A 27,557-nucleotide genomic window follows, 5' to 3' on the forward strand; every position below is an offset into this window, starting at 1 on the left:
ACAATGTCCGTCCCCGCAGACTTTTGTCCTAGTGTCCCTGCTAGCATCACTGTAAGATCTAAAATTAGCCACACCAAGAGAGGGAGATATATGCAGCAAGACATTGCCTTCCCACTTAGTGAGGGAGAACTTGCTTTTCCATTACCTCCAACACTCCACAATCAGATCTCTCACAGTAGCAATAGTTCAAAATGGACATGTAAATGTTATTCTGTCTAAGATTTATTATTATTATTATTATTATTATTATTATTATTATTATTTCATGAAATGCATTTAATTCAGCAAAATGAATTTGATTGTTGTGAGTAAACTGAACATGATATTATACCCCAACAACACAAACCAAGATTTTCAGGTGTCACCTTCTACTCTCCTTTTCTATACCTGTGGAGCTACACTTGTCGTCTTGACCGTCTGTGGAAACATGCTTGTGATCATCTCTATCTCACACTTCAAGCAGCTCCACACACCAACAAACTTCTTAATTGTTTCACTTGCTACAGCTGATCTGATTGTTGGCACAGCTGATGTGCCATTTCAGTTGGTGTTCAAGAATCCAGGCTTGCACATTGATACAACCCTTTATTACGTAGCCTTCATGTGTTCTTCATATGTTACATTTCTGTCTATTTACAATGTGGCCTTAATTTCCCTGGATCGGTTTTATGCTTTGAGCAACCCATTTCAGTACTCAAAGAAAGTCACAGTCAAAGTCATTTCTATTGTAATTTGCTCAATGTGGTTTATTTCATTTATGTATAACCTGGCTTTTTCTTATTTCACTGCAATAAGCACAGAGGACCAAGGTTTAGAAAGTCTTGGGATCTGGGCAAACATAGACTTTATAGTCTCTTTCCTCTTACCATGTTGTGCCATCATTATTTTGTACATCAAGATATTTGTTATTGCTAGAAAACATGCCATAAGCATTAGGTGCACCAGAGAACAACACATTTCAGGTACTACAAAGTATAGAGAGACTTTTCCTAGAGAACATTCAGAGAGGAAAGCTGCCACGAAACTTGGGATTCTTGTCATTGTGTTTGTCATGTGTTTATTGCCATATTTTATAATTAGTCAGTTAAGTACCATTGTTCCAGCTACAATGGTTGTTCACGTTACAGATACAACTCTGATTATATTACAACTGAACTCTGCAATTAATCCAATAATTTATGCTCTCCTCTACCCCTGGTTCAGAAGATGTGCAAAGCTCATCCTCACATTAAGGATTTTCCGTCGTGACTCCTCTCTTAGCAATGTACTTACAAAAACTGGGCCACAGTGAAATATCTAAAATATTTAGCTCCTCAATGTATGTAGTTTTGATTATATGTTATAATGCACATGAGTAACATTTCAGTAGGCCTAAGGCTGAAGGATATGTATTATCTTTTAATGCATAACAATGGTCAGAGAAAGAGAACATTAGTGAAAGTGATCGCCCCAACCTCAACTGTCAAAAGGCTCTCTGATCTTTACACACCCAAAGACTTCCATTATTTTTTTTATCATTCATAGAAACTCTCATGCATTGACTATAAAGCACAGCATGTTCTGGCCAACTCGGATTGTATGCCTCTTGTAAATCTATAAATAACTATGAATGTTATCTACTTATGTTAAATCTCTAATTGATCCATACAGTAATGGGCAGCCGTCTGATTATAGTACATTCATGTCAGTTTTGTGCATAGCAGTTTTTGACTGAGGCCCACTTTAAGTTCCCAGTTCCCATGCCTGTGCCCTTTGGTTCTTTGTCTCTTTTCTCTCCCTCAAGTACTATCGCATTTACTTCCATTTGGGCTGGTTAATAGAGTTTACAGTTTATGCATTGTATGTTTTAACATGTTTATTTGGACATGCAAATGTATTTTGTTTAATTGACATTCAACCTTTTTTATTTTAGTTATTCTAGTGTTATTTACCGTCTTGTTAGGGCCCGAGCACCAGGTGCGAAAGCGCCATTGTTTCTATAATGTTTATTATCATTAGAGCCTGAACACCAGAGGTGCGAAGCCCTATAGTTTGTGGAAGGATTGTTGGGGCCTAGCACCGAAGGTATATAATTAATAAATTAATATATGTGTACATTTAGTGACTGTACGAAATTTGAAGTGTAGGATCATTATGACACCTTCTAAGTGTCAAGTTTGTGCATTCCAAGTTTCATGGAATTTCGTTCACGGGGGGGGGGGCATACAATAAATTAATATATGTGTACATTTAGTGATTGTACACTACGCACGCATGCACGCACGCACACATAGACACATGCGCACACACACATAAAGACACACACATGCACACACAAGCACAGACACACATCGGACACACGCACACACACGAATGCACATGCTGTGAGGGGGAAATGACAAAGATGGAATGATGATAGAAATGTTCTTAACCCAGTTTTAATGTCATTGGTTCTTAATTAACTCATTGTATTGACTAAGTCATGTGTGTGTGCAGGGAGGTGTAATAATACAATGATATTACGATACGATGCAAGGTATAAATGTGTTTATGAGAAATAACTGATTGTCTCTTTGGTGCACAGACTTTGTCTCTGTATCCTGATTGCAGGATGCATATGATACTTCTCTGCAGAGATGAATAAACTACTAACAAGAAAGACAAAACATACACAACTAAAACCTCTCATACACTGGTGAAACCATTTACATAAACTATTGAAACGCTCTCACACTCATAGTAAAATGCACTCGTATACACTACTGAAAAACATCCTCTCACACACACATACTGTATGAAACCATTCACACACTATGAAAGCCTCACATGCACAAGTGAAACCTTTTACATACACTGCTGAAATGCTTTCAAACATAGGCCTACTAGTGAAATGCACTCACTTACACATATGAAGCATTCACAAACTATAGTGAACACCTCACACATACAGTAGGCTACACAACTGAAATGCTCTCACACAAACAAATGAAATATTAGCTTCTCAAATACACAACGAAAAAGCTCTCATTGAAACTAGTGAAACCTTTTACATACACTATTGAAACGCTCTCTCGCACACTAGTGAAATGCATTCATATACATAACTGAAAATGTACCTCTCACATACACATTTGAAATTAATTTACATACGATACTGAAAACCTGACACATATACAAATGAAAAGCGCTTATATACACAACTGAAATGTTGTCTCACAAACTGCTGAAAAAAATAGTTTACATAACCCCGGTTCTCTGATAACAGAGTGAGGTATCTCACTATGGGAGACGCCCTCTGGCGTGACCGACCACGGAAGCATCAATTACTAGGGATGTGACGCTCGAAGCTGACGTTTCGAAACAGTGTTGAGCTTCCGAAACGCAAGTGTTTCGAACAGTGTTTCGAAGTGTGGTTCAAAACGCCCATGTCACGTGACCATGGCTTAGTGAGGCTTCGTGGTGTTTCAATTTGGTTTGGACAGGTGGCACACTTGCTGCGTGAGCCAATTACCCGAATAGCCTAAACACCTGTTTGATCTAAATTACAAAGTCCCAGAATGCTTAAAAGTCATTCAAACACATCCTATCTTTGTGGTTTTTTTGTGAGGAGAGAGATTTTGAGAGATATAGCGACATAGAGACATATAAAGATATAGCGATTTATAGGTTAGTGATATAGATTAATTGACAGGCTAGACAGACAGTGAGCGATAGTTTAGATAGATAGTCTAGTGACGTTAATATTTAGATAGTAGCAGAAGTAAAAAAAATATATGACTGATGCCTTTATTTCAAGAACAGCTGACCCTTTGAAATACTGGCAGGAGAGGAGAGTGGTTTATCCAAACCTAACTGTGATGGCAAAAAAATATTTGTGCATGCCAGCAACAAGTGTGCCTTGTGAAATAATTTTTTCCAAGGCTGGGGAGGTTTATTCAAAAACAAGAAACAGATTAAATGCCAAGACGGCAGAACAACTGTTATAATAAAAATGTATGTTGACATACAAAAAATGTGTTGTTTATTTTTCCCATGTTGTACCTGATTAGTCTAACCTGCTTCACATGTATCCTTTATTTCCCTACAACATGTTCCAAAAAAAAACCCTGGGCCATAAGCATAGCCTACATTTTAAAACCATTGTAGCATTTTCCTCTCCAGCATATTCCAAAGGATAATGTACTATGAAACTGAAATAACAAAACATCTAACTGGCAGATATAAAAATGTTCTAGTTACTGAACGCATATACTAGCCTGAAATTTCTAAGCACCAGCAGGGAGTCGAACACCGGCCGCTCCGGCCGAATGCAAGTGTGTTAACCACTGAACCACGTGGCTGTGGACGAAATCTTGCGTTCCATGTTGGCTATTTATATTCTTCGTCTGAAGCAGTTGTGCTTCACGGTCAAAATGTAATGTTAGCAAAACTGGCCACTAGATGTCACCATGGAGTTACGTGTGTCGGATTGTTTCGAAACCTCGACACATTCCGGCGCAATTGCTTCGAACGTTTCGTTGTTTCACAAAGCCTCGTTCTGCCCATCCCTATCAATTACACCACGTCTGTCGCAGACAGACCAATCACAGCTGTGATACGGAGGGCCGCCCTCCATATATATACTACAGTATCAGCAGCTACTCATCATTCATAGCATGCGCTCTTCCCCGTGCGTGAATGCAAGAAGGGAAGTGTGGTGAGATACCTCATTCTGTTATCAGAGAACCGGGGTTATGTGAATAACCTAACGTTCTCTTTCAAACATTCGCTCAGTATCTCACTATGGGAGATATAGCCAACTCCCGGATTGTATGCTCGAGTTCGCAACAGACGTGACATGCCAACTTATAACACACATTGAACACTATTTAAGTTTGGTGTCCAAGTCAGACCAAACGGGCACCAACACTGAGGATTACCTGAGCCAGTGAGGGCGCAGTAACATCCAGTCTATAAAATCTCATAAATGTATGGGGATTTTCCCAGCAAGCTGCGGCGCAAATATCACGGACTGATATTCCTCTGAACAGCGCCCAGGACGTATAAATACCCCTTGTAGAATGCGCTCTGAGGCGCACCGGGAGCGGCACGCCCCTCGCCTCGTAAGCCAAACCAATAGCCTCCACCATCCAGTGAGACAAACGCTGGGATGAAATGGGGAGTCCCTGATGTGAAGTAGCCCATGATACGAACAGCTGATTACTTTTCCTAAGTATCTTTGTCCTGTCCACGTAAATGCGTAAGGCACGGACTGGGCACAGGCAATGGAGCCTCGCCTCCCTTTTCTGAAGAGAAGGGGGGCGGGTGAAACGTGTCCAGGTCAAAAGAATTACACCTATAAGATGATTCAACGACCTTCGGAACGAAAGCGTGGTTGGGCTGTAAAGCCACTTTTTTGAATGAAGGGCTAAATTGCAAGCAAGAGGGATGCACTGACTGGAATTCACTCACTCGCTTAGCTGACACAAGCGCCAGTAAGAGGACAGTCTTGAGCGTAAGAAGCTTCAACTCGATTCCGTCCATCAGTTCAAAAGGCGGATGAGAGAGCGCCTCCAGGACCTCGGACAGGTCCCAGGACGGGAAAAGACGTTTTGTCGCTGGGAGTAAACGGCGTGCCCCCTTCATAAAGTGACACACCAGAGGGTGTTTGCCCGCCGACGCTTTGTCGAACCCCACATAACAGGCGGAGATGGCTGATAAATAGACTTTAATCGTGGAGAAGGCCTTACCCTTGTCCAACAATGACTGTAGAAAACACAGCACATTAGCAACATTGCATTGGAAGGGCACGATTTGTTTGTCATCACACCACTTTTCAAACACACGCCATTTATTATCATATAGGGCGCGTGTGGAGGGTGCTCAAGCGCTTTGAATGGTGGTGATCACATTATCGGGGAGACCAACCGCGTTCAAGTTGAACCGCTCAGGGGCCAGACCCAAAGAGCTAGCTGGTCGGGCTGGGGATGAAATATTTGACCTCGCACTTGGGAGAGAAGGTCCCGGCGCAGAGGAAGCTGCCACGGCTCTCCGTAGAGGAGTTGCGTTATCTCTGATAGCCACATCCTCCCTGGCCAAAGGAGGGCTATGAGAAGCAGTGACAGGCCGTGCTCTCATACCCTGGCGAGCGTGGGTAAGATGAGACTCATCGGTGGAAACGCGTAAAGCAGCACGTTTGGCCACGGGTGAGCCAGAGCGTCCACACCCAAGGGAGCATCTGTGTCTGTTAGAGAGAAGTAGAGGGGACAGTGCGCGTTTTCGTGCGAGGCGAAGAGATCTACGGCAGCTTTGCCGAACCTCTCCCAAATCATCTCGACCACCTGAGTGTGAAGCCTCCACTCTCCGTAGAGGGGATTCCCTCTGGAGAGGAGATCTGCCCCCCTGTTTAGGACTCCCGGAATGTGTGTGGCGCGTATCGAGGCGAGATGCGTGCTGCACCACAACACAATTCCGCACACTAGCCTGTGAAGCTGGAGAGAGCGCGTCCCACCCTGTCTGTTGATGTAAGCTACCACGGTCGTGTTGTCCGACCTGATTAGAACATGACAGTTGTGGATGAAGGGGAGGAAGTGTTTCAACGCCAAAATCATCGCTAATAGCTCCAGGGCGTTTATGTGGTGGCTGCGGAGGTGCAGAGGCCAGATGCCGTTTACTGTTCTGCCTTCGTACACCGCTCCCCAGCCTGTCAGGGACACGTCTGTTGTTATTACCTTTCTCAGAGAAACCATACCAAGGGGGGCTCCCGTGAGGAAGATCGCAGGGTCCTGCCACCAGCGTAGGGCTGCGAGGCATTGTGCAGTGATCGACACCTTGCGGCGCAGATACCTCCGTGGGCAGAGACGTAGCCCTAATATCCAACGCTGAAAGTCTCTTATTCTCAATAGCCCCAACGGAATGACAGCCAGGGTCGAAGCCATCAGGCCTGCTAAACGAAGAGAGGTTCTGAATGGGACATGCCCTCTTGTGTGGAATTGAGACAGACATTGCCGAAATGACTCGACGCGTCTCTGTGACAGTATAGCGCGATAGGAGATAGAATTTATCTGGACCCCCAGATATTCTATCCTCTGGCAGGGTGTCAAACAACTCTTTGTGAGATTGATGTTGAAGCCCAAATTTCTGAGATGGGAGACGAGACGAGCCGTGTCTCGCTCCAATTGCTCTCTAGTTGAACAGCATAGAAGGTAATCGTCTATAAATGCTGATATCCTGAGCCCCGAGTGTCTCAGTGGAGCTAGAGCAGCCTCGATGCATTTGGTGAAAATTCTGGGCGCAGGCGCATACCCGAAAAGGACTCTCAGGTATTCGTAAGCTGTGCCCTGATATGCGAACCTCAGATATTTCCGGTGTGCAGGTAGCACGCCTATGTGGAAATATGCGTCCTTCAGGTCTACCGTAGTGAACCAGTCCCCTGGCCGGATAGAGCTGAACAGTGTTTTGTGAGTGAGCATTCTGAAGGTGAATTTTCTTAAATGACCGTTCAGAACACGCAAATTGAGGATGGGGCGAAGCCCCCCCGTCCCGTTTCGGAACCAGGAAGTAACGGGAGTAATAACCCTTCTCCATTTCTCCCTTCGGGACTTTTTGTATAGCTCCCTTCTCTAGAAGGGAAGCTATTTCGGCTTCCAGAACCCGAGCTGATTCCCCCTCTGATTCCCCCTCAGAGCCTCTGAAACTAAAACCTTGTTGAAAGGAGGTGGTTTCTTTATTAACTGTAATCGAAGGCCCTTCGATACGGTGGAGAGTACTCGGGGGGGGCGCCACACGCACGCCAGGCTTCTATTTGGGGAGCAAGGGGGCCGATGTGGTTTATTCGTTGTGTTGGAGCGCCCTCCTCTGGCGAACACGGGGTGTGTGCCAGAGGGAGGTGAAACACTGCGTGTGAATTTCCCTGCGCCAGAGGCTGAGGGCCTGGGCGAGGGTGAAACTTTAATATGTTTAATAAATGTTGGTGGCGACCAGAGGTTATCTGGCGCCACCGGTCGCACTTTTCTCCTCTCCAGCGGAGCTCCGAGAGGGGCTGGGGAAAAAGTGTGTGCGGGAGTGCTTGTGAAAACTGACTGTGAGATGGGGAAGTTGAACTGGCCATGACACATTGTAAACACTTTATTGACATTACCCTGCAGTGAGACTCCGTGAGTGACTGCGAGGGGTGAGGGCACTCGATTACGCTCTCTCTGGCCGAAGCACAATGAGCTGGCGTTTCTGGCGCTTGCAGACGCCTCCTCTTTTGCGGAGGGGGCGAAGCGCTGCTGGCGGGGGGGAACAAGCCAGGTAGCCCTAGGAGCTGGCTGTTCATCCCGTTGGCGAGAGACACCTAAGTATCCCGCCTCTTCTTGTTCCCCTGAGGGTTACCAGGCCGGTGCCTGGCGGCGGCCGCGAAGAAGGTGTTCCTCGCCCAGGACCTCGGGCCTGACGCCCTAGGCTGGGTGTTCGCGGTCTGCTCAGCCTGTTGGGGTCTGGGTGGCCTGACTGGCTGCTGGAATCCCCTCGGCTGCTGCGGAGATGGTGTCGGGGCGCGAGCCGTCGAAGCGGGGTGGGGTGTCTGTTTGCGAGGCAGACATACATCGAACGCCTCGTTCTCCTTCTTCTGCAGGTCACACTTTGTGCGCATTGCAGCGATTGCTGGGCCGAAAAGCACCTTCGGGTCAACCTCGGCATCGAGGAGATCCACCTTTTTTTTGTCGTTTAGGCTTGATAGATTCAGCCACAATGACCTCTCACCCACGACGGCCAGTCCCATGGTGTGGCCGCAGCTTTGGATCGCGCCGCCTGAGGTGCGGAGATTCAAATCTGTTATGTAGCATATCTCCTCCCAAAGGGCTGGATTCGGGTTTCCGGAGTCCAGCTGGGACCCCATCTCGTCCAGCAGCTCGGCTTGGTAGGCTGTTAGAAGAGTGGTAGCGTTGAGGGCTCTAACCGCGAGGCCAGACGACTTGTAGATTTTCTGATAAATGGACGCCGTGAAGCGGTCCATTTTCCCTGGCAGTGTCAGGTTACCCGCGGAGAGGGAGGTTCTCCGGCTAGGGTGCAAATGATGAGCGACGGACGCCTCGACTGCCGGTGGGGCGGAGAGCCCAAGCCCGTCCATCCCCTGGACATCCACTGCGGAGAAACCTTTGACAGGCACCCGATGGGTGTAAGTACCCGAAGGTACACTTGCCATTACACTTCAGTCCAGCAGATGGTGGTGGTAATGCACTCCGTGTGCAAACTGCCAAAAAAAAGCTCACCGAAAAAGAAGGGTTCACTGGCCTGTTCTTCTTTTTTTTGGCAGTTTGCAAACGGAGTGCATTACCACCACCATCTGTTGGACTTAGGTGTAATGGCAAGTGTACCCTTTAGCCTCATTCTGGCCGCCGGGTGAATAAGGCGAATTATGCAGATACCTTGACATCCCTAGTAATATTTCTGCGTGAGAAATGCAAGGTGTGGCGTGTGAGTGTGTAAACTTGTTGAATTAGGTGTGTCTCTCGCCCATTGCGTGAGACTTGAGAACCCTGCAATAGCACACAGAACAACAGGCTGAATAGGTGTCCTAGGTATGTTAACATAACACAGTTATTCAGCTACACTGTTTAGCCAGCTTGATGTTGGTTAGCTTGGTGACAAGGAAATTAAAATGTCAGTTCCTGGTTGCAGTTTGTTGTGATGTGTCCTTTCTGCCAAATGTGGAATATTAACGGTGACTAGACGTTTGTTTGCTTACCCTCGTTTGAACTGCTGTTGTCCTTTGCTGTGTAATTTGTTAGCGTTTAGCGAAATGCTAGCAGTTGGCTGTGTTGAACATGGGAAGTGCCTGGGAAACTGAATAGGCCAAATTAACATAACAAGCCAGCAAATCACAAGCCTAGAGTGTCCTCTTGCGGCTGTAGACGGTAATGTTACCTTGGTTCATGCAGAGATTCATGTCAGTCAGCAGGAATTAACATTTAACAACATGTTAAGTTATATTTTTATATATAAGTCACACCTGACTATAAGTCGCAGGACCAGCCAAACTATGAAAAAAAGTGTTACTTATAGTCGGGAAAATACAGTACTTCTAACACCGCGTCCAAACTGCATGCAATGCGGGCAAGCGTGAATGACAAAGTTATCAAATGTTTGATTACATTATGTGGGCGTATTAACCAGCCACAACGGCTGTGCTGTTCCGAAGGACAAGGAAACCCAACTGCGGCAGGTGTCCCGTCATGGCATGGATGTGGGGCATGGAGTGTGGGAGGCTTGGGAGGGAGGTGACTAGGGGGTGGAGGCAGAGCTGGAGGCCATCCACGTTGTGGGGGCTGGGCCATGTCAATGGGCCTGGCCACGTCCAAGTGAGCCGGTTTAAGGCAGTCAATTGTGATTCGCTCCGGTTTGCCGCCCATGTCCACCACAAAATATTTGTCCCCAGCCTCCAAAACACGGAATGGGCCCTCGTAGGGCGGGCGTAGCGGTCCCCCTGTGGGCATCGTGGTGAATGACTGAGACTGTGCGACTGAGGGAGGCTGTGATGGGAAGTAGGGACAGGTGCGAAAAGCCTCCTATTGTCCAGTGTCCATTGTCTGCTGGAGAGTAGCAGACCAAGAAACCGTGGTGCCAGAGGCGCACCTTGTCAACAGGCAAACCAAGCAACTGCTTGGAGCCCCGAGCCGCTAGGGGGCCCCCGACTTGGTCTCAGCGCGTTTGCCGGTGGGTCAAGCGAGAATTTCGTCCATAGAGATTGAATGATGTATTTTGCGTGCTCCTGCCCTGTTGTACAAACAGTACGTGCATACTGTATGTAGGCCCTATGCTATGGCCTTATGAACAACGGATCTGTGTTCAAAAAAGTTAAAAGAATCTGCACATATTTAGGCAACTGTGGTAAACTTCAATCGAGGGTGCAGTGATGACGGATCAACATCGGATTTTGGCATTTAGTCTACTCAATGAAGTTATAGTAGGCTAATGTTAATTGGCAGAAAGATTTAACATGGTTTGCTACATCTATACGACAGTAAACTTAAGCTAGCTAGCGGCAGTTACAACTAGTTAAGCAAGGAGATGGTTAACGCTATGTTTGTATTAGGGCTGTCAGCCATAACATGTTAATCGCGATGCAGTAAGGACCAAGCCAAGTTGTACATAGGGGGGGCGTGGCTGTCGGTCACCATGTCCAAATGGGATGCAGGCAGGACGCTCCTCTGTGCTCCCGTGTCGCACAGGAAACGTCTTCCGGAGATGCTGTCATGGATGAAAAGCAGCCTGCCTACACGGCTGACGCTCATGACCACTACTGAGCGCTGGCCCTGGCATTTCCCACCGAAACTGCATGGCGAATGGCATTTGTTAGCCTTCGGCCCAAATTTTGCATAATAAAAAAACACAAGCCTGAAAACTGTTGGGGGCCAGAAGACCGTTGGAGACCAGAAGACTGCTGCCGGCGAGAAGTGGTTGCAGCGATGGAGTCGTCCAGCATCACAGGAGCGATGTGCACGGGAAAAAGCGCGGCCACACAATGTCCCTGACTCGCCAGGAAAAATGTATCAGCCTCTTCAGCCAGTCTCCGACAGTCAGTGATTGTGGTGTTGGCTAAAGCAGCTCTGACTTTGGAACGTAGCTGATGCAGGAAAAGCTGAATGAAAAGAAATCGGGTCTGTGCTCACCCAAGAGATCCAGCATACGGTCCATGAGCTCAGACAAAGCCTGCTGGCTCTCTCAGCGTCTGACAGTTCAAATGTTTTCAACAGGTGGGCTTTGAGTGCTATATACTTCTCAGTTGCCGGAGGATTTTTAAGAGGACTCACCACTCTGGATGCTGTTGAATTTCCGAGAGCCGACACAATGTAGTAGTACTTTGTTGTATCCGCGGTGATCTCGCACAACACGAATTGCGCTTCAGTCTGGGCGAACCATGCCAACGTTGACGATTCTCAGAATTCGGAGAGATTGAGGGAACAGCGTTCGCGGTCATGGTTGTGTCGTGTCTCTGGATACGTCCAGCAAACTAACGTCGGGGTCACCAGTGTGGAAGTTGCAGTAAATCGCAAGACAATTTCTCACGTTGAGCACACGAATGAGTGTGTCGTTTATTTTTGTAGGAAAAACACTGAAAACAAGAATGCCACTGTCCAGCAACAAAACAGGCGTGAGGCTCAACGTCATCACACGTTCAGAACATTTAAAGGGACCGCGATCCCTGAACAATCATACTTACATGAAGTGACTAAGGATAGTAAATTACATGCATAACATATTACATTTATCACTACATGAAGAAACACGCAAAGAACAAAGTGCTGTGTTTACAATCAACAGTGTGTAGAACCACACTTATAAACAAAGATGAATTATGTATGTCACATTCACTACAACGTGTTCAATACTTATTTTCCCTGTTGTATATCTCCACTTCCCCAAGTTAACATGGAGCTGTTTATTGGGCTAATCACTCTCCCTAGTTAACAAGGGAATTTAGAACTGTGGAACAATGGTGTTGTGCTGATGTTGTTTCCATGTATTCAACTAATCGTTGAAATGGGGTTTATGCCGAACATCAGAAGACTACACTGGAAAATAGGTCTGATTACATCTGCTTTTCAAGCGTTGATTATGACACATACATGGTAAAAATAACGATAAATAATCATTTTTAGGTGTATATGTGACCTCCATAAGACTGAGTTTACTTTAGTAACCACTAAAACAAGGGAGGATACCCAGCATTTCCCACTATGATGTATTCAGCTGAATGAATGAGGGAGGAAACTGTATAAAAATGTTTTTTTTCTTTATTGGTGTCTTTTGTCTTGCCATAAGGTGTATAGATGCACTTGACCAATACCAGCGCTAGCACCAAGCTGTATTCAGGGTACTATACTAAACACATGCAAATAAACAAAGAAATAACCACAAGCAAGTGAGGTTCAACCCCCAATGGGGCACAGAGTAATAATGGTGAGGGAAATGGGGCCAACCATGACTGAGATCACCCAGAGAAGGCAGCCAGCTGGGTATATAACACTTAAAATATCGCGTTTTTTGCTCCCACGCGTTGAGTAGCTTTGTTTCTAAATTACTCTATAAACTCTAACACACCTTATGTGCGATTTTGGAAACTCTATGATGAATAGAACTGAAATAGATGACGATCGAAAACTCATTAAAAAGGCACAATCTGGACATAGTATGTGTCCATAGCCATAACATAGAATACGCTTAGCCTGACATAGCCATACTCAATTCTAGTCAGAATATGAGTCTGCTACTGCTCCATTGGGACGTAATTATTGGGCGTGTTTCAACCGATACAGGGGGGGGGAATGCCTCTGCACTCAATTGGATAGACCTAACCAATCAGAGCAACGAAATAGCTTACTGTGAGGTGTAGGAAGAACACACAAACCATCCTTCTTCTCCACAAATGCCTTAACATTGTTTTCTGGTATTTTGTAAAAGTTATTGTGCCGTCAATATCTCCTACAACACTCATTAGCGATATCTAAGTAAAAATTGATAGCCTATATCCCCTCCGTTTTTAAATAATTCTGTTGAACACTGATATGCTACAAACATGTGGGAAACAGCTGGGAAAGGCTGTCACAAATCCCTCGAACAGGTGGTCAATCAGAGATTTCAAACAACGAGGGAACAACATGTCACAATGCAACAAATGAAAGTGAAACCATGAGTTTTCCCACATCCCAACTTTGGCCAAAGGTTTCAGAAGTAATCGTTTTCAGTGATAGAACCTCATTGAAATAATATGCATTTTCTATATGGGGTCTTAGAAGCCATCTGTCTCTTAGCCACCTGCGTTAAGAAAATTTTCAGTTTGGTTTGGGATTTAATTTACTTTTGGACTCTTTGATTATATTGCTAATTGTTGGGACTGATGGGCACTGAAATCTGGGGGGTATTTTATGGTTCACTATTACGTTTCATGCAGTTGAAAAAGTGTTGGGATTTCCACCGCTGTTTATTGCGAGACAAGGCAGCCATTCATTGAACAGGGGCTGTGCCTGTGCTGTAATGGAAACCTTTTTGCATAGCCAAGTAGCCTAAATTGAGTTATTGTTTTTTGGATTTTTTTTTTGGATGATTTACTTTTTATTAAATTTGTAGGCTGGAATGCCTTGAGTCGTGGCAACAATTGTGTTAAATGTAGTATGCTTCAGCCTCTGGCAAGCTCGAAGGGGATGGCAAGCGAATGAGCTTGAGAGCGAGTGTTGGAGACCCATGGTGTAGGAAAACTTTTCTTTGCCAACAGTATTAATCCAACCAACAATATAATAAAATCAGGGCTTGAAAACGAAATCATTTTTCAAACGTTCCGTTCCGAACGGTTCAGGTAGGCCTATGTTTAACGTTTTCGTTCTTGCATGCGTTCCTCCACCAACATATCGGTCCTGAACCGGTTCGGAACGCAAAATATCGTTCGTTCTTAAAGTTCCGGCAGTGTTTGGTGGGCCTATCAAGTCTATTTTTGTGGACTAGTACAGTGTCCCCGTCACTGCCCTGGGGCATTGGGATCGATCTTTTTGGCCAGAGGGAAGAGTGCCACCTACTGACCACACCTGCTTAGCTTCAGTAATTCAGCTAAGACAAGGTATCTGTTGGTCTGGCTGCTGCTGGGTCCTAAACTAGCTGAGAATTTAGCGGTGTTACATCTGCCTGTCACAGACCTGAGGAGTTCTTTAAAGCTTGGGGTAAGGAGAATCGCAATGAATCCAGCAAAAAAACAAAAATGCATCACATCTTTTTTTCAGAAGGCAAACGTAGTAAGTTGACATACATTTTATACAAGGCAACTTTCTGTTGCAATTTTCTGTGTTGTGGACTGGTAACTTGTTAAGACCATATGTTCTAACGTTGCATCAATAAAAGTTAACTGCACATAGTGGAGACAATTTAAGTAGGCTTAACTATTTGATCATATATGTTTGGATCATACGCATGATGAACTTTTGTTCATTCATGGCTTCACAAAATATCAACATCCCATGTTGCTTTTAGAGTATTCTACCATTGGCCCAAGTAGTGTGAAATAAATCTAAATAAAATAAATAAAAGTAGAATTGCATATAGCAAGAAGCTGGTCTGAGAGCAGATCTGGTGTTGTGCTCATCTCACAGTTTTGACCATTTTTATCAAAAAGTATTTTGAAATCAATCAATGGTATTATCTTTATATTCTGGCAAGTTTAAAATATGATGGTCGAAAGTGGGCTAGAGGTGGCGATCCGATAACTGGAAATCTGATGTTACTATGGGCTTGTGTTCACAATTTGGTCCCCCTCACTTTCAAAATATCTCCTGCGCCCCTGCTCCCCAATATGACACTATCTAGGCCAACAACCCACCCTCTTGATTCTTGCAGCCCCTGCTGACAAAGGAAAGAAAATAATAAGTCTGGCCAAACCAAATTTAAAGAAATAAAACACCAATTGGAGGTGGTTTCACACACACTTCACAGTGTAGTACCGCATAAGATAGAATGACAATCCAAAAGGCTCAATTCACACAAAATAAGGGTCAACAGCAATGAAAGAAATGATGGAGAAACTATATGGAGAAAAAAGATAAATCTGCAAATGTCTGAAGAGACACAACTCTTGTCAAGGGACTCAGTTACTTGAGAGAACATTTATCAGTGAGGAGTCGGCCCTGCATATTCTAAATGTGAGAATTAATTTTATACTTTACTTACTGGATGATTCTGAAGTTTTGAAATGCATCTGTAACCAGATCCAATGATATGCTTTGCAACAATAATGTTGCAAAGGTCTTGGGAGAGCTTTTTGCTTTTACCCATCATGAAATGTTTCTTGTGTGACACCTTGGTAACAAAAAAACTTTTTATAGCCCATCAATATGTACTCAGCTTATATTAATTTGCACAGATAGAAGGGATAATTACTCTGTAACTACTTATAGATTCCAGCTCGTTCCTTGTCATGCCTTGCCTTTGTGTACTGCTTAGAGTGTTGAATACTTTTTTCCTGTGCCACTACCATTCCACTTTTTTACTCATAACTCTACTTATGGACTTTAATGTTTTTTTTTATCCACTTCCCCAAGTTAACATGGAGCTGTTTATTGGGCTATTCACTCTCTCCAGTTAACAAGGGAATTTAGAACTGTGGATCAATGGTGTTGTGCTGATAAAAATAATGATATATAATTTTCATGATAAAAATAACGATAAATAATCATTTGTAGGTGTATATGTGACCTCCATAAGACTGAGTTTACTTTAGTAACCACTAAACAAGGGAGGATACCCAGCATTCCCCACTGTGATGTATTCAACTGAATGAATGAGGGAGGAGACAGTACAATTTGTTTAAATTTATTTATTGGTTTCTTTTGTCTAAGATGTATAAATAGATGCACTTGACCAATACCAGCGCTAGCACCAAGCTGTATTCAGGGTATTACTGTATGCCTACTGTAACACATGCAAATAAACAAAGAAATAACCACAAGCAAGTGAGGTTCAACCCCCAATAGGGCACAGAGTAATAATGGTGAGGGAAATGGGGCCAACCATGACTGAGATCACCCAGAGAAGGCAGCCAGCTGGCTACTTAACCATAAAAAGTGCTATAAAGAGTTTGGCCACACACAAGACACACATGCAGGGATTCACTACACTTCTACTGATCAACTCACTATAGTTAGTTCTCTGAACGTCCGATGAAACCAGGACGGCTAATACACTGCACGTCCACTAGGATAACACAGGCCTTTCCAATATGACACTATCTAGGTCAACAACTCACCCTCTGGAATCAATGTGAGGTGGTTAACACTGCCCCCTCTTGATTCTTGCAGCCCTGGCTGATAAAGGAAAGAAAATAATAAGTCTGGCCAAACCAAATTTAAAGAAATAAAACACCAATTGGAGGTGATTTTACACACACTTCACAGTGTAATACGCATATTAAAATAGAATGACAATCCATGTGGAGCAAAGGCTCAATTCACACAAAATAGGGGTCAAAAGCAATTAAAGAAATGATGGAGAAAGTATATGGAGAAAAAAGATAAATCTACAAATGTCTGAAGAGACACAACTCTTGTCAAGGGACTCAGTTATTGATCCCAAGGATTTTTTGCAGAAAATGTAACAAAAATGGGGTCTTATAGCAGTGGGGCTATGATCTGTCTTATCCACAGGATGGAGTTAAAGAGATTTCCCTGAAATGTTGAACCAGCGTGACCTTTTATAGAGTCCAGATCCAGGTCCTTTGTTCACGTGATGTGTCTGTGACCTTTGGTTGGTATTTTATTTTGGTATATTTCTTTATGAGATTTTCCTTTTTTTCAAAATAAATTTGCTTTCCCTAAAGGGTGGAATTTTCCTCTTTGTTTTCTACGTGAGATTATAATAAATTGGCTAAAAAGATTATTTTTTTTATATCTGTTTTGCAGTTGTATAAAATGTGTATTATAGGTTAAGGATACAATTTATAAAAGCTAATTAAAATATAAACTAATCTAAGATTTGTTTTGTTGTATTTGGTGTTTTATTTTGATTGTGATTATTCCACTGTTTCGTTAAAAGTTGAAGGGAAGTAATTCATTATAATGTAGGAATGCCTTTTATTATTGATAAAACATGAACAAACAGCATTCAACCCCCACACACGCACACACACACACAACATACATCAGGTACATGACAATAAACTACTTGAACTTCAACTTCAAATGGGTAATGTGTGAATGGATATCAGCTAAAAGCTAACCAACATGTGCTGCCTTAGTTAGCTAAAACTGGACTGGACTCGACTGGACTGTGTTGTGTAAGGTTGGATTGGATTGGACTTGATTGGATTAGACTGGACTCGATTCGAAGGTTATCAAATTTATTGTGTGTCCTCAGGATGTATTCCTAAGTCCCAGTCCCGGCGGCATGGGGGGGCTTTGGGGGGCCAGGCCCGTCCTGGAAGTCATCCGTGCCCGCCCTGAACGAGTTTGGCTGCTCCAACCAACCCCAATCCCATAGATTGATTTTGAACACTTATTAAATGTAGGCCTAGCCTATACGTTTGTCAATCTAGCAAGTAGCAAATAAAACTGGTAAAATCTGTATTATTCCGTAGCTAATCAATCAGGAACATTAGGTAAGCCCATCACCTAAATGGAGAGGAGGTTACGTGGCGCAGTCTACTTCACTTCTGCACTAACCCCTGTCATCCGATGACAAATACAGCTTATCGGCTCGCAGGTAGGCTATATCTCATATCGTAGTTAGTAGAAGTATGCCTAGTAGTTTCTGGGTTTGTTTGATAGCGTTAACCTTTACAGTTTTTTTCTTCTGACCTAGTCGGAGAACAGGGAGCTTACCACTCCAGGGCCGAAGTTATCCGTAACTTCGGGGCTAACTCCCTAACACTCTATCTGAAAATTGCATTATTTTGAATATGACTAGCTCCAGTCTCAACCGCACGTCTACTTTTTCCACACGCATCTCAGTTCTAACACACATATCCCCTCTCGCTTTCTCTCTCTCCATCCCTGCGCACAGGGCTCTCTTAAAGGAGCTGCACCATTTTACAACAATTGCATCTACATTTTCATATTGGAATGTTTTGTCAAGTGTAAGCTTAAACTACCGTGATCAATTTAAGTTCCAGTGGCCCCCCTGGAAAGGTGTAATGCCCGTCCGTGAATTTGTGTCTGCCGCCGGGTCTGCTAAGTCCACATACGAAGTTTGGCTTAAATAGGTGAAAGTGTTGATAATTATAGCACCCCTAATGGTCAAAAGTCACCAAAATAATTGTGCAGTCTTAATATGGGTTCATGACTCCACATACCAAGTTTAGTTTCAATAGGTGATAATAGGTGAGTGTTAATAAATATAGCGCCCCTAGTGGTCAAAGCACACCAAATTAATAGTGTGTCCTTAGGATGTAGTCGCAAGTCCACATACCAAGTTTAGTTGCGATAGGTGAAAGTGTTGCTAATTATAGTGCCCCTAGTGGTCAAACATAAAAAAAATATTGTGGGTCCTTAGGATGTGTTCACGTGTAAAGGTACCAAATTTGGTGCCAATACGGGAAAGTCTTTCTAATTATAGCGCCCCTAGAGGTCAAAGTTCACCAAAATTTATTGTGTGTCCTCAGGATGGGGTCCCAAGTACATATAATTTTAAGTACATATAATTACAGTTTAATTCCAGACACAACAGCAGCTACAAGCCAAAACACATTTTTCCTAATTGCAGCACCTCCTAGAGGTCAAAGGTCACCATATTTTTTGAACATCCTCCGGATGGGGTCATGAGTCTACGTACTAAGTTTTGTTATGATACATGGGATGGATGCTAACTTTACCTTAGTTTTCTCATAGTTTGCGAACATGGAGCATTTAATTCATGGCGGTTCAGACATTATGAAAAAAACATTAACGCTGTACACTCTGTGTGGGAAGAAAAATGTTGTCTACAGCGAAAAATTCCACCTCAAATCTGAGCAAGCACCTAGCAAGCAGGCACAGGAATGTGAAACTCATTGAGACACCCCCAGATCCCGACATGACTGCTGCAGCAACAGAGGGCCCCTCTCCTGCTAAACAGATGAAAATAGACTGAAGAGCAATGTCGCCTGTTCCCTGTAGCCTACTGGCCTGTTATAAAAGGAGCCAGGGCAATTTAATATTTTGGCTACATTCACTGTGATTTGGAAAATGGACAAAAATATAATGTGGTCTTTGCCTTTTTGTAATGGGACTGGTGAGTGTTGAAGTCTTCAATAATTCGTTTCCCTTAAACTAAGCATTTACATGAAGCACAGTAGCCTATGCCGATTGAAACACATTCCACTCAGATAGGTGGCTACCAGGCTCCAGGGCCGGAGTGGGGCCACTTTTCACCCCGGGAGTTTCAGGCCCAAGACCAGCCCACGTTTTCCATAGTGGTGGAAATTGGATAAATGAAGCAACATTTCAGCTCTTACTATCCTGTAGTTTTTATTAGTACCATGGTTCAACAAATGTGTAAAGGTTAATAATTCACTTCAACTGAGAAGTTAACAAAAAATATTCCACTATTCCACAAGTTAACAAAAACAGAAAGAAAGAAAGCCTTTGAAATGAAGCCTATCCCACACTTCCACAAAGAGGCATATTGAACTAATGTTTAGGCTACATGTTTTTTGCATGGGTAGGCTATATTGTTGTTTGGTGATATAGCCTACTCCTTTACTACACCCTCTTCTGAGCAAACAAGGCATATACAGTAGGTTTATCATGTAGGATAATTGCTCTTTCTTACATTAAATAACTTTAATTTATCCTCTCTACTTGTCCCTGTAGTCATAGCCTCCTCATCACTAATCTCATCATTTTCAGTGGTCGACTGGTTGATCTGCTGCTCAGAGGCTACAGTTTTTGCCACATACCTGTAGGCCTACACAGATCAAGCTTCAGTTTTATTATCAATATTTGCATACTGCAGTCTATGAATCGGATACAAAAGGCTAATAATATTTTAAGTAATTTAAAATGTTGCTTGCAAAAAGCTTGACAACGCAACAACGTCCAATATTAGCCCAATAATTACATTGCTAACTAGATGTACCGCAGAGCGGTACAAAATATGACCGCCGCCCAGTCCAGCACATGTTTTCCACAAAAATAAGTCACGCTGAAAGGCATATATGATTCTAACTGTCTCACTGAATTGCATTATGCACACTCAATTCTCACTGGTATCTGCTAGTACCAAAACATGATTAGTTCATAGATTTCACATGTAATATACATTTTATACAACCCCACCCCCATCTTGCCTGTTCATAATTGTGAGAAATTCTTGTGCATGTACATGTTTATGTTTATGTGTGTGTGGGTGGGTGTGTGTGCGTGCATGTGCAGGTGCTTGTGTGTCTGCCTGTTTATGTGCCTGTGTGTGTGCATGTCCATGCATCCGTATATATGTCTACTGTGTGAGTACTGTATGTGTCATACGTAGGATTACTGTGAATGTTTGTGTGTGCGTGTGTATCTGTTTATGCACATGTGTGCATATGGAATGGGTTTACATGACCCCTGGAGGCAAACATACGCAAATAATTGGTCATCCTAGGCCCTATGGTTCTCAAGATATTCACAGAAAACTGTGTCTGCCCTACCCTCCTTTCAGGGGGTCCAGTCCAGCGGGGGGGCTATAGATCAAAACGAAAAGCGATGGTTCCATGCTATCCATGTGGGGTTACATGCCCACCAAGTTTCGTGTACCCCGGTCTTTCAGTGTCCCGGGAATCCTTGACAGAAATTTGGACATGCGAAAAAGAAAAAAAAAAAGAAAAATTTTGCTGCGCGGCGGTCATAATAATCATTGCCTAGGCTATCTCTCTTTACCAGTTGCCACTTTTGTCTGTAATCTGGAAGCTTGGCACATTTAGCAGCATTCTACCTGGCTGTTTCAGTCCCTCCTGGCCTCTTTCTACCATCCATCCTTCCTGACTTTACTGTAGGACCGGCTCGGCTAGAGATAGATAGATAGATAGATACTTTATTGATCCCCAAGGGGAAATTCAAGGGTCTCTGTAGCATACAGATATCACACACAACATGCACTTACAGCAGAAATGGTAAACATAAGTATAAGTATAAACATATAACTAAACTCCACTGTACAATAAAGACAGTAGAAGATAAGAAAGATAAGAAAACTAACAAAACTAAATACTAAATACACTATATAAATTAAATTAAGAAAGTCCAATGTGCTTGAGGGTGATCAAGCATAAGACGCTTGTAGTGACAGGGCTGGGACTGGTAAGGTGCTAAAGGGAGTGAGTGTCATGGTGAAGGTGCAAACAGTAGTCCAACCATAGTCCTTAGTTATGTGTGCATGGCAAGGTACTTAAGAGAGTGAGTGTCATGGTGAAGGTGCAAAAAGTAGTCCAACATTAGTCCAACAGTGCAAGAGTAAGGTCTAGTGACCCCAGTGACAGGGCCGGGACTGGTAAGGTGCTAAAGGGAGTGAGTGTCATGGTGAAGGTGCAAACAGTAGTCCAACCATAGTCCTTAGTTATGTGTGCATGGCAAGGTACTTAAGAGAGTGAGTGTCATGGTGAAGGTGCAAAAAGTAGACCAACATTAGTCCAACAGTGCAACAGTGCAAGAGTAAGGTCTAGAGACCAGCATAAATAATATGGACAAATAGGAGAGTAAAGTATAATGTAGACAAGGTAAAATAAAAAAAATATTTCAGTGCAAGAACAGGTTGAGGTAATAGGGTTATAGCCATTCATTCATTCAGTATTGTAGCAGAAGCCTGACCGCAGCCATTGATCATGTGTGCTAATATAGCATGAAAAACAGTGTAGCAGTAAAACAGTAGTGAAAACATTAGGCTGTGTACATTAGTAAAACAGTAGTAAAACAGTAGTAAAGCAGTAGTGGGCAGTCAGTACTCACACATGGAGAGGGTGGAGAGGCAGACAGACTAAGCAGAGAAGTCTATCTCTCCTCTTCCCTTTAGTGAGGCATTGAACAGTTCAATGGCCCTAGGAAGAAATGACTTCCTCAGCCTTTCAGTTGTGCATGGCAGTGAGCAAAGTCTCCAGCTGATCAAGCTCTTTTGGTTTTTGATAGTGCTGTACAGCGGATGACATTCATTGTCCAAGATGTTGATCAGTTTGTTTAGGGTCCTTTTGTCAGATATTGAAGTGATGCACTCCAGTTCAGCTCCCACTACAGAGCCAGCCTTCCTTACCAGCCTGTCAAGTCGCCCAGCATCCTTCTTCTTTGTGCTTCCTCCCCAGCATACCACTGCATAGAAGAGGGCGCTGGCCACAACAGACTGATAGAACATCCTGAGGAGCTTGCTGCACACATTGAAGGACCGCAGCCTCCTCAGGAAGTACAGCCTGCTCTGTCCTTTCTTGTAGAGTGCATCAGTGTTGGCTGACCAGTCCAGTTTATTGTCCAGGTGGAGACCCAGATACTTGTAGGTGCTTACCACCTCCACATTGAGCCCATCAATGGAGACTGGTAGCAGAGCGGGCTTAGACCTGCGGAAATCCACCACCATCTCCTTGGTCTTTGAAGTGTTTAGTTGAAGGTGATTGAGTTTGCACCACTGCACAAAGTCCTCCACCAGGCTCCTGTGCTCCTCCTCTTGCTCGTCCCTGATACACGCCACAATTGCAGTATCATCAGAAAACTTCTGCATGTGGCATGACTCGGTGTTGTAGCAGAAGTCAGATGTGTACAGGGTGAACAGGACTGGAGAGAGCACAGTTCCCTGTGGCACTCAGGTGCTGCTGATCACAGAGTCAGAGAGGCAGTTCTTCAGTCTGACGAACTGTGGTCGCTCGGTCAGGTAATCTGTAATCCAGGTTACCAGGTGAGCGTCCACACCTATCTGCAAGTGCTTGTCTCCCAGTCTGAGGGGTTGGATGGTGTTAAAAGCACTTGAGAAATCAAAGCATGATTCTCACAGCACTTTTCCCCTTGTCTAGGTGAGAATGTGTCCTGTGTAAAAGATAAGTGATGGCATCGTCCACGCCCACTCTCTCCTGGTATGCAAACTGTAACGGGTCTAGTGCATGGCGTACCTGGGGTCTGAGCATACCTAAGACCAGTCGCTCCATTGTTTTCATCACATGTGATGTTAGAGCGACAGGCCTGAAGTCATTAAGCTCACTGGGGTGTGGTTTCTTGGGGACGGGGGTGAGACATGATGTCTTCCACAATGTTGGAACTTGTCCGAGACGTAGACTCCAGTTGAAGATGTGCTTCAGTGGCTCCCCCAGTTCAGCAGCACAGGCCTTGAGCAGCCTTGGACACAGTCTGTCAGGCCCGGCTGCCTTACGAGGATGACGTTTTTTTAAAAGATAACTTACTTGATCAGCTGTAATGATGGGGGGGATGAGGGGAGTGGAGGGTGAGGAGGAGGAGGGGTGCTTCTGAGAGGGTTGTTGTGTGGCTAGAGACTGATGGCCATTGGCTGAAGCCATTGTTGCCGCAGTACTCGTGGTCACCATGTGGGGGAGAGGTGCGATAGCCTGATCAGCAGTGATGATGGAGGGGGGGAGGGGAGGGGGACAGCATCTGGTGTCTGTGTGTCTGATGGCTGTTGACTGAGGTCGTTGTCACCTCGTTGTTCGTGGTCGCCATGTGGGGGAGGGGTGCAATATCCAGTGATGGTGGGGGTGAATGTTGCACTGGTAATGAGGTGGGGTGGGGGCTGGGGGATGGGCAATCGAACCTGTTGTAAAAGTGGTTCAGCTGGTTCGCCCTGTCCAGGTCTCCCTCCACAGAGCTGCTGCTCTTCTTAAGGCCAGTGATAGATTTCATACAGTCCCACACCTCCTTCATGTTGTTATCTTGCAGCTTCTGTTCCATCTTCCTTCTGTAGTCCTCCTTAGCCTCTTTCAGCTTATTCTTGAGTTCCCCCTGTACTCGCCACAGCTCTGCCATGTCCCCCTCCTTAAACGCCATCTTTTTCCTAATGAGAATGGTCTTGACATTACTGGTTATCCAAGGCTTGTTATTTGTTATTTGGATAGCAGCGTACAGTCCTTGTGGGAACAACAATGTCCATACAGAAGTTCAGATAGTCAGTAGTGCAATGTGTGACCTCCTCTAAGTCCTCTCCATTCAGTAGCACACTCCAGTCAGTGGACTCAAAGCAGTCTCTCAAAGCCTCATCCGCTTCCGGTGTCCACTTCCTGAAGGTGCGCGTGGCAACTGGTAGCCTCTGAACTTTTGGCTTGTCCATTGGCTGAAGATGAATGAGGTTATGGTCCGACTTCCCCAGTGGGGGAAGGGGGGTGGCACTCTAAGCATCCCTCACGTTTGCATACATGAGATCTATTGTCCTGTTTTTCCTAGTTGGGCAGTCAACAAACTGGTAAAAGTTTGTGAGGGTGGAATCCAGTGTAATGTGGTTGAAGTCACCAGAGATCGCAAAGAAGGCATCAGTGTGCTGAGTTTGGAGCCTAGCGACTGTAGAGTGAATGACGTCACACGCTGTGTCCGGGAGGGCTTGAGGCGGAACGTAGACACAGACAACAATGGCGTGCGAGAACTCCCTCGGCATGTAGTATGGTCGTAGACTGACCGCTAGTAACTCCACATCCACAGCATACAGTCTTCTTCACTGTAAGATGTCCGGGATTGCACCATCTATTGTTTATGTATAGCACCAGTCCGCCTTACTTCTTTTTGCCAGAAAGTTTATTGTCTCTGTCCAAACGAGCTACACTGAAGCCGGGCAGCTCAACGTTAGCTGGGGGGATATGGCTTGTTAGCCACGTCTCCGTAAAGCATAGCAAACTACAATCCCTGTACAGCTTCTGATTTCTTACCAGGGCAGCCAGTTTGTCAGTCTTGTTGGCCAGTGAGTTCACGTTTCCCATAACCATCGAAGGAACTGAGGGCTTGTGTTGCCACTTCTTCTCCCGACGCCTAGTCCTCGCTTTAACTCACGCTCTGCACCCCGGAAAGGACAACAGCTCCTCCGGGATGTTTACGTGAACCCTACCAGCATTCCGTCGTATTGCAAGCAGCTGATTCCTTGTGTACACAAGTTTGTTGCCGCTGGAGCATTGCAATAGATCCATATCTATAGGATAGAATGAAAACACTCCAGTGCGTAATCCCAAAAAGTTGCGAAGTAAAAAAAGTAAACAAAAGACGGTAAGAAAAACACAAAGACACAGAGCTACCTCGACAGGCTGCCTCTCTCGTCGGCGCCGGAACCGGAACTATCCGTATCTGAGAAAACTTTTTGGAAAAGACAGGCTATATGGACCCAACCAACTCTTTTTGGGAGGGGAGAACTCCCTCACGTAGGCTACAACCCATACAGAGGCGTGTCATGGTGTCATGCACAGAATGCGGAACGTGTAAAAGAGAAAGAAAAGATAGACTAACGTGACAAATGTCAATATTTTTTTCCTCGACCGGCCCAAAAGGGAAGCGGCCCACCAGGAATTTTCCCGATTACCCACCCCGGGCCTGCCAGGCTCATATATCACTTTTAATTGCAAACAGAAAATGTCTAGCTAGCTGTTTATACCAACTTAATATCATGCCTATTGCTAATATTGTGCTAAATGTGGAGTTTGTGGACTAGCCATATAACCTGACTCCGCCTAGCTCCACTCACATCCATCTGGGATAGCTTCCGTTGAGAGTGATTTCGGCACCAGATTGTATGGTAGAGCCAATCAGGACGCAGGGCGGGAGTTTCATAGATGTGACGTAGCGTAGAAGTGACTGTGAGACTGTTCTCAGCATCACGGGTTGGCTTTGATGTGAGTGGTTGAAGTAGCACGTCAATAGATGACGGACAAGTGGCTTATCCAATCATATGCAAAGATTTTTGATAAAGCCCAGCGTTGTGAAGCACCACTCCAATGGATCGATCCCAGATGGATGAGTGGAGCTAGGCGGAACGAAATTCATCTGGCGAGAGTCAGGTTAGCATGGATAAGGTAATGTCGAGAAATATGCTACCATGTGACACTGTAATGGGGGAAAACATGACGCTGTATCAGCATTTAGCACCAAATGTGATACTGTATCCTACTGTTAATTTGTAACGTTCTTTGTAACCATACATTTAGAATTAGGCCTACTGCCGACATCGAGCAATATGCCGTTTCACCTTGTAGTGGCGCTCGACCTTAATACAGCCCTTCGGAGTGCAGCTGGAAAGGTGCTTAAGCCATGGCAGAATGCGCGCAAGAGTTGAATACATAAGAAACGCCCTGATTTTGGGGTTGCTGCTCCCAAAATGCGTAACTCCCTCTATCGCGCATAAGTGACAGATTTAAGCGAAGGGGAGAATTCGCACAGAGTGAAATGTGTGTAGCTACACACTTTTTTTGACATATGCACCCTTACGCACATGGGAGAATTCCCCCCTATGTGAGTTTTTCATTTATGTATGTGAGAGGATCATTTCTCAGTTGTTTGTGTGAGAGCATTTCAGTGAAACTGGAAGGTGTTTCAGTTGAACAGGAACAACTTTTAATGGTGTCTGTATGACCTTTTTAAAGGAACCGTATGTAAGAAATGTATTTCAATTAATCATAAAATGGCCCTGATATGTCACTAGACATTAAGAAATCATGTTAATTTCAAATACTTATATCACTGACAACAGTAGTCCGGCTAGGATATTGTCATTTAAAAAGTGAAGTTGCAGCCCTCAACTGATGTTGACTGACTGACTGACTGTTGATGTTATCATGTTGTGTTTTGGCCTGATGCGCCACCCTCCACATATCTACTAATCACAAAGTCAGTAGTGTTTCGGCATCCGGGTTGCCAGTTCTGCCAGTCAGGGGGGAGGGGGAAGGGATACACCGCTCTACAGTAATTTGAAATTGATTGTAGTACCAGTTTTAGCTACAATCTTACATACGGTTCCTTTAAACTTTATCAATAACATATTATTTTAACATGGTCATACAAGTTTATCAAACTGATCTGAACTTTTTACCTTCATTGATAACAAAGAGGTAATTATGACCGCCGCGCAGTGAAGCGGCATACATATCGGTTTAGTCAGATTTAATTTTTTTTTTTCCTTTTTCGCATGTCCAAATTTCCGTCAAGGATTCCCGGGACACTGTTAGA

General features: G+C 44.3%; 1 protein-coding gene and 1 pseudogene across 1 annotated transcript; one reads left to right on the forward strand and one right to left on the reverse strand.

The window, feature by feature from the left end:
* The first annotated feature begins 319 nt into the window (after positions 1-319).
* LOC121711980 (trace amine-associated receptor 3-like) lies at positions 320-2,583 on the forward strand. The gene is made up of 3 exons (XM_042095883.1): positions 320-563; positions 963-1,079; positions 2,564-2,583. Exons 1-3 carry the CDS (start codon positions 320-322, stop codon positions 2,581-2,583), a joined length of 381 nt encoding a protein of 126 aa, XP_041951817.1.
* Positions 2,584-5,891: 3,308 nt separating this feature from the next.
* Positions 5,892-10,436, reverse strand: LOC121711981 (annotated as a pseudogene).
* Positions 10,437-27,557: the final 17,121 nt, after the last annotated feature.

This window comes from Alosa sapidissima, chromosome 6 (genome assembly GCF_018492685.1).
Source record: "Alosa sapidissima isolate fAloSap1 chromosome 6, fAloSap1.pri, whole genome shotgun sequence".
NCBI lineage: Eukaryota > Metazoa > Chordata > Actinopteri > Clupeiformes > Clupeidae > Alosa > Alosa sapidissima.

What these genes read in the sequence shown, in the direction of transcription:
- LOC121711980 (XM_042095883.1), top strand. Translation starts at nt 320, where the DNA reads ATGATATTATACCCCAACAACACAAACCAAGATTTTCAGGTGTCACCT. An exon ending in GTTGGTGTTCAAGAATCCAG is followed by an intron (nt 564 to 962) that starts GCTTGCACATTG and finishes AACACATTTCAG; the next exon opens with GTACTACAAAGTATAGAGAG. An exon ending in ATTGCCATATTTTATAATTA is followed by an intron (nt 1,080 to 2,563) that starts GTCAGTTAAGTA and finishes TTTGGTGCACAG; the next exon opens with ACTTTGTCTCTGTATCCTGA.